Source organism: Salmo salar, chromosome ssa02 (genome assembly GCF_905237065.1).
Source record: "Salmo salar chromosome ssa02, Ssal_v3.1, whole genome shotgun sequence".
In the NCBI taxonomy this organism is placed as follows: domain Eukaryota; kingdom Metazoa; phylum Chordata; class Actinopteri; order Salmoniformes; family Salmonidae; genus Salmo; species Salmo salar.
In genome coordinates this window covers 64373437-64386834 of record NC_059443.1, presented here as the reverse complement: position 1 = coordinate 64386834, position 13398 = coordinate 64373437, and the positions used below count along the sequence as shown (strand labels likewise).

The window sequence follows — 13398 nt, the reverse complement described above, 5'->3', positions numbered from 1 at the left end:
GACCCCAAGAACACCATCTCCACCGTCAAACATGGAGGTGGAAACATTATGCTTTGCGGGTGTTTTTCTGCTAAGGGGACAGGACAACTTCACCGCATCAAAGGGACAATGGACGGGGACATGTACCGTCAAATCTTGGGTGAGAACCTCCTTCCCTCAGCCAGGGCATTGAACATTGTCGTAGATGGGTATTCCAGCATGACAATGACCCAAAACACACGGCCAAGGCAACAAAGGAGTAGCTCAAGTATAAGCACATTAAGGTCCTGGAGTGGCCTAGCCAGTCTCCAGACCTTAATCCCATAGAAAATCTGTGGAGGGAGCTGAAGGTTCGAGTTGCCATACGTCAGCCTCGAAACCTTAATGACTTGGAGAAGATCTGCAAAGAGGAGTGGGACAAAATCCCTCCTGAGATGTGTGCAAACCTGGTGGCCAACTACAAGAAACGTCTGACCTCTGTGATTGCCAACAAGGGTTTTGCCACCAAGTACTAAGTCATGTTTTGCAGAGGGGTCAAATACTTATTTCCCTCATTAAAATGCAAATCAATTTATAACATTTTTGACATGCGTTTTTCAGGATTTTTGTGTTGTTATTCTGTCTCTCACTGTTCAAATAAACCTACCATTAAAATTATAGACTGATCATTTCTTTGTCAGTGGGCAAATGTACAAAATCAGCAGGGGATCTAATACTTTTTTCCCTCACTGTATATATAAAATGGCCAGTAAACCGTACATAATTTACCCACAAAGAGCCAACTAGCGAACTTCAAGTAGCAAACTTTAATCATCAAACATTAGATTACTACCACTTCTTGACAAAACACACCATAGTCATGTGATTGTGCTGTGTAGTTTACACAGAGTCCGGATTTCAACACTCCTTCCTCTGCTCCCCAGAGTGCTGAAGTTACACTGTCATGTTTAGTTAGTGCTGACTTCTGATCCCTCCTCCACCATTCCAAGTTGTTCCTAAAGTTGCTCTGTCATGATTAGTCCTTGTCCCTCCATTCTCCCCAGTTGTCCATTGCTATTCCCTCACTCCTCCCTCTTCTTTCCAGGGTGGTAATAAAGTTAGTCATGTTTACTCTTGGTCCCCCTCCTTCCAGTTTTCCCTTTATATTCCTAAAGTTGCGCTGTCATGTTAAGCGCTGGTCCCTCCCTCCAGTTTTCGATTTATGTTCCTAAAGTTGCCCTGTCATGTTAAGCGCGGGTCCCTCCTCCCTGCAGTTTTCCATTACTAGTATTCCTAAAGTTGCCCTGTCATGTTTAGTCCTAGTCCCTCCCTCCACAATGTTCCCATAGCTGTTCCTAGCAGAGCTGTTGTTGAGTCAGGTTTACTGCTTCCTGTTTCTCTCAGCTCAGCTAACCCGTGAAAGAGAAGAAGGGAGGGAGGGAGGGAGGAGGGGAGGACAGTATAAAGAGAGGTAGAGACCAGAGAGGAGGCACACAAAGTAAGGATTGTACACTTAGGGAGAAAGAGAGAAGGAGAAGACAGTCTCTCATTGTGGGAATATAATAACAAAGAAAGGACCAACTATTGTATAACTTGTGAACTGGTGAGTGAAAAAACTGATTTACAATTTGACTTTTGTGCCATTTCTGGGTTATAGCTTTCTATAGCAACTGACATTGCAATTCCTGTTTGGGGCATATAGCAATATGCAAGTATCTGATGTGTGATCATTTTAAAGGCTTATTATCAACATACATATCATGTTTATATGGTATACTCTGTTATAGATCATACTGTATGACACCGTATTACCTCAGTCATACTGATGGTTTTCTCTGTTGTAAATACAGATATGGAGACAGAGAAGAAGATGCAGACACAAGTGGAGCTCACAGACAGGTAAGGCTGTGAACTGTTGTTACAGCCAGCAGTATGCATGCTACTGATTTCTGTGTTTTGATTTAACTTAGCAGACAGTTAATATACGCTGTCTCTGTGCTTGCCTCTACCAAGCATATGAAGATCTCAGACAAACTAAAATGTTTCTTGTGTTAGTAAGTGTCTTATAATAAACGTGCTGCTTTTGCAAGAGACAGTGTTTCATGGGGTGTTCTTCTGAGTAGGTGTCTATTGCTCTGATCTACCTGCAATATCTTATCTTCATTAGCAGTTAGCAGTAAGCCTCCATCGGTAGACCCGTGTTGGTTTTCCACCTTTAAGTGATATGTCACCCAGCTGTTCTATACGTCAGTGGGCATTTCTGCTCTCATCCTTCTGTCTGTCAATCATCACTCAGTGTGTGAACTGGGTCATGTATGCTCAGTGTGTAAGACAGTCTTTATCACAGGTTGAAAACAGAAGTTAACATGACCCCCCCATCTCTCTCTCCGTTTGTGAACAGTACAGTAATGGTGGGACTTTACAGGTTGAATACAGGGGTTAATGTGTTTTCCCCTCTCTCTCCCACAGTGATCTGTCTGAGCAGATTAAAGCTGTAACCAAGGACAGCCATGTCAGAGCAGAGAACACTGAGCTGATGCTGGCCTACCAGAGAGGAAACATCAGTCTGACTCAGTACAAGGTAATCAATCATTAACATATCATTAATAAAGACAAAGATCATCTATTCATCTCTCTGTTTAAACCTCTGCTGCATGTTAGTAAATGGAGATACTAGCCAGTACAACGCAATTAGTCTTGTGATTCCCTATCTACACTGTAATTCCCATCAGTTGATCCGAATCTTCAGTGTGGACATGCAACATTTTTCAAGCTGGAGCGCCGTGCATCATCATGCTCCATCATTCTATCATGTACTGCTATAAACTGTTGTGGGTCAAGGTACTGTATTTTGTGTATAATGGAAGTATTGAGACTAACCCTAGTTCATATCCTTTCCTTATCTCCTTTCCTCAGCTTCTCCTGTGCTCCCTCTATGAGATCTATCAAGCACTAGAGGAAGCTCTGGACAACAACTCCAACCACCCGAGTGTCGCGCCTATATACTTCCCCCTGGAACTAGCACGGCTGGAGTCAGTGGAGAGAGACCTGGAGCATTTCTATGGGCAGGACTGGAGAGAGAAGATTGTTGTACCGGCTGCCACTAAAATCTATGCCCATAGACTCAGACAGGTGTGTATTAAACTGGACTGGTCTGGAATCTAACCTACCAGCTACTGTGGAAGTTGAATCGTACCACAGGGTTTTCCAAACTCGGTCCTGGGGTCTTCTCTGGGTGCACATTTTAGTTTTTGCCCGTAGCACCACAAAGCTGATTCAAATAACTACCTCATCGAAAAAATGTGATTATTGGAATCAGCTGTGTACCTTTGATTATTTGAATCATCTGTGTAGTGTTAGAGCAAAAAACTAAACGTGCACCCAAGATGGGCCCCAGGACCAAGTTTAGGAAACCCTGCCTTATGTAACCATGATGGGGGCAAATGAGGGTTTCAAAAATCCAAACGTTAGAAGTTGAGACACTTTTTAAAAAGAATGTGGTTACTTGGAATGGGTTTATAGTGCATTCACACCAATGACTGTACTGACTCTCTTTCTCTCTCTCTTTCTTTCTCTCTTTCCCTCCACAGATCGGCAAAGACAACCCTGAGTACCTAGTGGCCCACGCATACACCCGCTACCTCGGCGACCTATCTGGCGGACAAGTCCTTGGCCGCATTACCCAGAAGTCTCTGGGGCTGAAGGGTGGCGAGGGTCTGTCGTTCTTTTCCTTCCCGGGCGTGAGCAGCCCCAACCTGTTCAAACAGCTGTACAGGAGTAGAATGAACAGCATAGAGCTGGAGGAGGAGGAGAGGAAAGGAATGCTGGAGGAGGCTGTCAGAGCCTTCGAGTTGAACATCCAGGTGAGGAGGAGAGGAGGATGGAGAGGAGTGGAGGAGGAGATGGGTTGGGGAGATAGGGGGGATGACAAGCAATAGGGAAACGGGACAGGCATGGTTTAGGGGTGATATAAGGCTAGATATTAGGGTTGGTGTTCAGCTATAAGCTAAGTGAGCGCCGTTTTGTTTTTTTAAGGAGCTTCTTGGCTCTTCGTACATAAGATGACTGACTTTTGACTGATGTTGTCTTGCCTCTGTCTGTGATGCAGGTCTTTGACGATCTTCAGAAGATGGTGTCTGTGACAGAGAGGGAAAGTGAGCTCATGCATACGACAACCAGAAATAGATGCACAAGACACACGTCGACACACTCCAAACTGGCTGATGGTAAGTTACACACACACACACACACACACACACACACACACACACACACACACACACACACACACACACACACACACACACACAGGCATAGACACACACACACACGCACGCATAGGCACATGCATGTGCGAACGCACACACACACTGGTTGAATATGGTGACGGTGATATTTAGTACATATGCAGTTAGTGTGTTAGATAATACTAATAATTCCTCCTTTCCTCTTTTCTCAGGAGAGAAACTGACGGCTAGATCCCTTCAGATCCAGACCAGTCTGGTCAACGCATCACCCCTCTTCAGAATGGTTCTGGGGATCTGTGTAGCCCTGGCAACGGTTGGCATGGGAATCTATGCTTTCTAAAGTTGTATAGAAGTGTTTTCAGCAAAGTTGTATCCGTCCATAACAGAAGATTACCCTAGACCTAGAAGATGTTGGGAGTATTTTTGTACTTTAAAGACCTTAAAGAGGATGAAGGACCCCATATTTTATAATGTTGTTGATCCTAAATAGTTTAAAAAGGTGTTAAAAAACGAAATACTGTACATAAGTAATAACTTAGTAATGTAGATTCTTATAGTTCCTGTGTTGTATGTAGCCACATTAAACTATGATTTAGGATGTGAATGATACTGATACATGTCCATGTGTCAGACTGGCAGTACTGACTCAATGTACCAGTATAAAATCACTAGTACACTAGTAATAGACTAGTACTCCTGAACATTTTGTGAAATTTCTGTATCTTTTATCAATGTCACTGTGAAAATGAGAGCAAAATGAAACCTATCCTCTTTCATTTACAATCTCAAGATTTAGCAATTACTACTGTAATATTTCTACGTGTCGAAAAGTCAGTTATACTGTTTGTGAAATTTGTTCAACAAAAATATTTGTATATATTTGTCGATTTTTTTATAAAAAGAGTATACCATATGGGGTATAAAATGCACAGATAATTTCTTAATCGTCTACATTATTTAAAATCCTTTCCTCTATCAACATCCAACCACAGAGTAACAATACAGATTGAAGATGTCGTTTTATCTCAATCAGTGTGCATAAAAAAGTTTAATTAATATACTTTAAAATGAAGAAAACAATAAAACAGGAATAAAAAATAATATCAGGCTGTTACAGTTCCAAGTCTTGTGGGGTTTCTAATCAGTAATGCCAAGGCCCAAATCCCATCATTCTATTTCCCAAATAATAACAGACAAATTAAATAATGTCAGGCTGTTAGAATTCTCTTCTAATATACGAGTCTTGTGGTGGTAATAGGCATTAGGCGGCTTTAGAACCCCCTTCATTACATTTCCTTCTGAAGACGTTGCGAATCCTCCTCATCTTCTTCTTCTTGGTTTGTCATGCTCCACTTCCTTTTTTTTTTTTTTTACACCTTTATTTAACTAGGCAAGTCAGTTAAGAACAAGTTCTTATTTTCAATGACGACCTAGGAACAGTGGGTTAACTGCCTTGTTCAGGGGCAGAACGACAGATTTGTACCTTGTCAGCTCGGGGATTCGAACTTGCAACCTTTCGGTTTCCTTTCCAGTTCAGTCCTCGAAGACTGAGAAGGCTGGTCATCTTCTTCTTTGATGGTCTGGACTGTGGTGCTGGTGGCATCAGAAAGAGGTGCTTCTCTAGCCTCAGCCTCATATACCAGCTGTAGATGGTTCTGTGGTAGGATGGGCTCCAGGTTTAAATGCCAGTCAGAAACAACAGCTTTGGAGGGTTCCGATTCCGGGCAAAAGGGTCACTAACTTCCTCATTCTGCTGTGTTTCTGCTCTATTGTCTCCTTGGTCAGGTGGCTAGAGGTCAGTGGTTCAGAGTCTGACACAGCAGCGTTGCTTTCACCTTGCTTCTTCAGCTGTATGTCTTCTTTGAACAAGAACTTAGAGCATGGTTCTCCATCATACTCTGGGTAGAGCATGGTTCTCCATCATACTCTGGGTAATAAGTCCCTCCTTGTTAGCAGCAAACCGATCAGGTACACTCTTAGTAATCCACAGCGCTACAAGGCAAACCAAATAGTGGCTGAAGATCTTTGATCCCAGTGCTCTCGCCAGCACCGTTCTGGGGCCTAGTATCTCCTCCATGTTCTCCATGATGTTCGTGGCCACTGTTGGTTAATTACTTCAACAAATGATCAGGTCTATATAATTATCAAACATACAGTTGAAGTCGGAAGTTTACATATACCTTAGCCAAATACATTTAAACTCAGTTTTCCACAATTCCTGACATTCAATCTTAGTAAAAATTCCCTGTTTTAGGTCAGTTAGGATCATTATTTTAAGAATGTAAAATGTCAGAATAATAGTAGAGAGAATGATTTATTACAGCTTTTATTTCTTTCATCACATTCCCAGTGGGTCAGAAGTTTACATACACCTAATTAGTATTTTGTAGTACTGCCTTTAAATTGTTTGACTTGGGTCAAACGTTTAGGGTCGCCTTCCACAAGCTTCCCACAGTAAGTTGGGTGAATTTTGGCCCATTCCTCCTGACAGAGCTGGTGTAACTGAGTCAGGTTTGTAGGCCTCCATGCTCGCACATGTTTTTTTCCGTTCTGCCCACAAATTTTCTGTGGGATTGAGGTCAGGGCTTTGTGATGGCCACTCCAATACCTTGACTTTGTTGTCCTTAAGCCATTTTGCCACAACTTTGGAAGTATGCTTGGGGTCATTGTCCATTTGGAAGACCCATTTGCAACCAAGCTTTAACTTCCTGACTGATGTCTTGAGATGTTGCTTCAATATATCCACATACTTTTCCATCCCCATGATGCCATCTATTTTGTGAAGTGCACCAGTTCCTCCTGCAGCAAAGCACCCCCACAACATGATGCTGCCTCCCCTGTGCTTCACGGTTGGGATGGTGTTCTTCAGCTTGCAAGCATCCCCCTTTTTCCTCTAAACATAGCAATGGTCATTATGGCCAAACAGTTCTATTATATAGGACTTGTTTTACTGTGGATGTAGATACTTTGTACCTGTTTCCTCCAGCATCTTCACAAGGTACTTTGCCGTTGTTCTGGGATTGATTTGCACTTTCGCACCAAAGTATGTTCATCTCTAGGAGACAGAACTCATCTCCTTCCTGAGCGGTATTACGGCTGCGTGGTCCCATGGTGTTTATACTTACGTACTATTGTTTGTACAGATGAACGTGGTACCTTCAGGTGTTTGGAAATTGCTCCCAAGGATGAACCAAACTTGTGGTCTACAATTGTTTTTCTGAGGTCTTGGCTGATTTCTTTTGATTTTACCATGATGTCAAGCAAAGAGGCACCGAGTTTGAAGGTAGGCCTTGAAATGCATCCACAGTTACACCTCCAATTGACTCAAATGATGTCAATTAGTCTATCAGAAGCTTCTAAAGCCATAACATCATTTTCTGGAATTTTCCAAGCTGTTTAAAGGCACAGTCAACTTAGTGTATGTAAACTTCTGACCAACTGGAATTGTGATACAGTGAATTATAAGTGAAATTATCTGTCTATAAACAATTGTTGGAAAAATTACTTGTGTTATGCACAAAGTAGATGTCCTAACAAACTTGCCAAAACTATAGTTTGTTAACAAGAAATTTGTGGAGTGGTTGAAAAACGAGTTAATGACTCCAACCTAAGTGTATGTAAACGTCCAACTTCAACTGTACATTAGTAATGGAAACATACTCTGTTTAAGTATAAAAAAAGACTCCTTTAGTAATACAATTTTTAGGCCGAAGTTGGTACAGAGTACAGTATATATTATTTTACCTTTATTTAACTAGACAAATGAGTTAAGAACAAATTCTTATTTTCAATGACGGCCATAGGAACAGCGGGTTAACTGCCTTGTTCAGCGGGAGAACGACAGATTTTTACCTTGTCAGCTCGGGGATTCGGTCTTGCAATTTTTCAGTTACTAGTCCAACGCTCTAACCACTAGGCTACCTGCCGCCCCACAACTATATGATAGTTTCTCCCCAAGTTCTGCAAAATGTATAAGACATCCTGTAACTCATATAGCCTCTCCCAGTCCTCCTTGCGTGAGTTTCACTGGCAACAACATTTTTATAAATCTAACCTCCCCTGACAGCAGCAACCATCTTATCAGCAATTTAAAGCTCAGAAGTGGGTTTGACTGAAACTTGACCTTTCATCACAAGTATAGGGTCATGACAAGGTGAACGAGTGTAAGCATCTTTTGGCAGGGGGCTGGTTTCATCAAGTCTGTGGCAGCTTTGTGTTCTCAGAAAACCACGGTGGGATCCAGACAGGAGTCTGAATGTAGACGCCTTCTGATAGTGTCTGAAGGTCACTACACTCAAAACAGGTTTAACACACAGTCTCCTGAAAAGGAGACCTTACAGTTGATCATAACACAATTTATTAACCCTTTAAAGGTATAAGGCCTTGGTTTAACACTCTTCACCACCTCCAAGTGATCTGTGGACTGCTGAAGAGTGTTGACCAGCTGCCCCCTGGACCCATAACAAGAACCATAGGAGAGCTTCTGCATCCTTCGAAAGAGGGGTGACCTTCAGAGAAAGTCAGTTCCTGAAAGGGTTTGTAATTCACTTGACGAATTACCTGGGAGATAATGTCCTGATGGTTTAACTGAGCACCACGACCTGCTTCTGGAATGTCTTGGAGGCAGCTCGTCCCCTTGGTCCCGATTTCAGTGAGGGCTCTTTGAACGATGTCCCTTGTGCGGTCTCTTTCTGCCGCCATGTCCACCAGGCTCTCCACGACCTCCCTGACTTCCTGTGGAATCTCCATCTGGGTTTGGCTGAGGAGCTCCACCTGGACCTTCTCCTCTGACCTGATCTCAGGTTTGGCATGTTTCTCTGCATTGTCAGTGAAGAGCTGCTGCTGATCCACAATGAACTTCACATGGAGAAGAGAAATACATGTTCTCTCTAAAAGCTCCTCTTATGACTACTGATAGAGGTTAAAACAGCAGTCTATAATAAGATTTATATATATTTCATTTTCAATACATTTGCAAAAATGTCTACACTCCTGTTTGGACTTCATCGTTGGAGTATTGTGTGTAGATGGGTGAAAACCCCCCCCAATTTAATCAATTTAGAATGTCGGGCTGTAACACAACATGTGGAATAAGTCAAGGGGTATGAATACTTTCTGAATGCACTGCATTTATTTCTTATGAAACATACAGTAGGCCTCTATTACTACAGTATTACACTGAAAATAGTCACAAACAGGGATAAGAGAAGCCGGTCATTCCTTTTCAGTAGACCGGAGAGACGGGCATCGTTCCACATTGAGCTCTCTCAACATCCTGCTCGATGTTAACGAGCCTGTGCCGACTCCTCACCTTCAATGTCTGTCTGAGTTTGAATTTAGTGGAATATTGCATATTAGCAGTGGCAAATGTTTATACGAATGAAAGCATTTACAACTCATTTTGGACACCTGACAATGTCATTTAGATCAGGCTATTATGGATCTTTTACATCTCGCTGGTTAGAAAGTCAAGTATATTTCTTACCAGCTCAATGAGGTAGGGGTTTCTCCCCTCTCTTCCTGAAATCTACAAATGAAACAGAATGCATATCAGTCACTTTGTGTCATAAATTCAGCAAAGAGACTTATCATGCTTTGGCCATGTATTTAGCTTCATTATTAGCTATACAGGAAAGTGTTGGACAGGTTGACTGCCTGTGGACCTTGAGGTCTCTCCCCCTTTTTCAGGAAGGCTTTCTAAACATTGAAGATGATCCATCCCCTCATGTGATTGACAGTGATGTAGGCTGAAGAGTCAGGAACTCTGATGAGCTCTCTCTGTAAGACAGGCCATCATTAGCTCTGGAACCAGTGAGCAGAGCGCTAACTGGCCATTCATTTGAACTCATACAAACATAAGGGATATGACGGGCCACTTTTGACCTATTATTATTTAGCACTTCCTATGTAGGTCTACATAATAAAAAAAAATTAATCCAGGAAATGTTCTTACCTGCTCATCAAGGTGTGACAGAAGCCAGTATGCGTGGATGCACTGGAAAGCATGTTCACTACAACCTATTCTAAAGTGAAGAGAACCTAGAAATGTATCACGGAAATAATCAAACCAAAAAAAAGATATGAGAGAGATGTGTATGCCACAATGCCAGATATAGGTTATTTGTCTTCATAAACGAATATTGAGGTGTTTTACACGGTGACATCACTTGATGGCGCTCAATGTCAAGCAATGTTTTTGTCATCATACAATTGAATTTGGCATGTGTCATGCGGGCTGCAGTAAACCCATAGAGATCCTATTAAATTACTAGAGGGGCATTGTCATAAATGTTAGGCGGAGCAGCACAGGAGAACCCAAGAGCAGACTCAGACCAGGAAACAGGGATGAAGGAACCAAGATATTTATTTTAACACAGGGAGAGATGAGTTGTAGGAAACCCGATGTGGAGGCTGAGGTTGGAGTGAGCTGGGTTGGGACAGGGCAAACAGGCCCGGAGGGGAATCCAAGGGAGTGATGAGTTGAATCCAGAACAGGGTATCACGATGTGAGACAGGAACTAGTCAGAGCGGAAAAATGAACAGAGATTACAATCTGGCAGAGTGGAAGTGGCAGGACTGAGTATTTGTACAGGACTTGATTATGGAACGGGTCGCAGCTGGTGGGGAACTGCTCTGACTCCAGCACACCTGTCTCCAACCACACAATCACACACAGAGAGAGAGAAGTAGAGGGAGAGAACTGGGAGAATGGCTGCAGGTCAAGGAGACACCGGATGTCCACTAGGGGGTGTAGCAGGAGCAGATGTGACAATAAACCCTCACATTTCCATAATTGGGCATACATGGCAGCCATCTTGGTCAGGGATGATTCCAAAAGCAGTCTAATTAGAATGAATGGCAGTATAGGCATAGGTAATATACAGCTCTGGAAAATATTAAGAGACCACTGCAAATGATCAGTTTCTCTGGTTTTACTATTTATAGGTATGTGTTTGGGTAAAATGAACATTTCTGCCTAATTCTATAAACTACTGACAGAATTTCTCTCAAATCCCCCCACCCTCCCCCCCTCCAAAAAATATTGTCATTTAGAGCATTTATTTGCAGAAAATAACAACTGGTCAAAATAACAAAAAAGATGCAGTGTTGTCAGACCTCGAATAATGCTAAGAAAATAAGTTCATATTCAATTTTAGACAACACAATACTAATGGTTTAACTTAGGAAGAGTGAGGAAAATAATATTTGGTGGAATAACCCTGATTTTCAAACGCAGCTTTCAAGCGTCTTGGCATGCCCTCCACCAATCTTTCACATTGATGTTGGGAGACTTTATGCCATTCCTGGCGCAAAAATTCCTCCACCAAATGTCACAGCGGGTGCGAGACCTGGAGAGGCCTACAAGCCACAGTGTCTCGCACCCACTGTGAAATTTGGTGGAGGATCGGTGATGATCTGGGGGTGCTTCAGCAAGGCTGGAATCGGGCCAATTTGTCTTTGTGAAGGACGCATGAATCAAGCCATGTACAAGGTTGTCCTGGAAGAAAACTTGCTTCCTTCTGCTCTGACAATGTTCCCCAACTCTGAGGATTGGTTTTTCCAGCAGGACAATGCTCCATGCCACACAGCCAGGCCAATCAAGGTGTGGATGGAGGACCACCAGATCAAGACCCTGTCATGGACAGGGTCTCCAATCTCCAGACCTGAACCCTGTCTCCAGACCTGAACCCATGACCTGTCCATTTTCTGCAAATAAATGCACTAAATGACAATATTTTCACTTGAAATTTGGGAGAAATGTTGTCAGTAGTTCATTGAATGAAACAAAAATGTTAATTTTACCCAAACACTAATGTTACCAAAAAACCTTTTCTGAATGCTTAAATAATGTCAACAGGATAGTTTCACTCAAAATGATAACTTATTTATGAAGAGCTTTTCAAATATTTTTCTCAAATGCAAAATGTGTGTATACAATTGAACCTAAAAGTCAAGAGCATTTTAATCTACTATAAGCATACTTTTGGTTTGTTAGTTTATTAGCTGAGCACGTGAAAACGATGTTAAGACAGTCTTTTCTTATTCTTGATTTATTCTAATACATTTGCATATGTCATATAGAAGTACACAACACATTAGTTTGGATTACATGGATTTACATGTACTGGTTTTCATTTCAGACAGACCATTAATTATGAACACATAAGACATTCACGTATTTAATGAGTCTGAAAATATCTAAAATTATGAAAATAAAATAAATCGAAGACATTCACATATTTAATGATTCTAATATGTGTGTATCTATAATTATGAGCATTTAGGAATAAAGTAGCCTCCTGTTAAGCAGAGAATAAATGTAATGAAATAGGCAGTATCAACCTAATTAGGCTACTGAAATAACAAAAGAGGCAGTATCAACCTATTAGGCAACTGAAAAATTAAAATAGGCATTATCAACCTATTAGGCTACTGAAATAATAAAATAGGCAGTATCAACCTATTAGGCAACTGAAATAACAAAATAGGCAGTATCAACCTATTAGGCTACTGAAATAATAAAATAGGCAGTATCAACCTATTAGGCAACTGAAATAATAAAATAGGCAGTATCAACCTATTAGGCTACTGAAATAATAAAATAGGCAGTATCAAACGATTAGGCTACTGAAATAATAAAATAGGCAGTATTAACCTATTAGGCTACTGAAATAATAAAATAGGCAGTATCAACCTATTACTGGCCAGTCTGGCCTGCATGTAAACTCAGCAACAACAAAAAACCTCCCTTTTTCAGGACCCTGTCTTTCAAAGATCATTCGTAAAAATCCAAATAACTTCACAAATCTTTATTGTAAAGGGTTTAAACACTGTTTCTCATGCTTGTTCAATGAACCACAAACAATTCATGAACATGAACCTATGGAACAGTTGTTAAGACACTAACAGCTTACAAACGGTAGGCAATTAGGGTCACAGTTAGGAAAACTTAGGACACTAAAGAGGCCTTTCTACTGACTCTGAAAAACACCAAAAGAAAGATGCCCAGTGTCCCTGCTCATCTGCGTGAACGTGCCTTAGGCATGCTGCAAGGAGGCATGTGGACTGCAGATGTGACCAGGGCAATAAATTGCAATGTCTGTACTGTGAGACGCTTAAGACAAAGCTACAGGGAGACAGGACGGACAGCTAATCGTCCTCGCAGTGGCAGACCATGTGTAACAACACCTGC

At 41.7% G+C, this 13398-nt stretch overlaps 1 protein-coding gene across 1 annotated transcript; it reads left to right on the top strand.

Annotated features, from left to right (window-relative positions):
* Positions 1–1406: 1406 nt before the first annotated feature.
* On the top strand, positions 1407–5141 carry LOC106590330 (heme oxygenase). The gene is made up of 7 exons (XM_014181218.2): positions 1407–1561; positions 1809–1857; positions 2428–2539; positions 2875–3090; positions 3549–3821; positions 4067–4184; positions 4418–5141. The coding sequence occupies exons 2-7, from the start codon at positions 1811–1813 to the stop codon at positions 4543–4545; spliced, it is 894 nt and encodes a 297-aa protein (XP_014036693.1). The 5' UTR covers positions 1407–1561; positions 1809–1810; the 3' UTR covers positions 4546–5141.
* The last annotated feature ends 8257 nt before the right edge of the window (positions 5142–13398 follow it).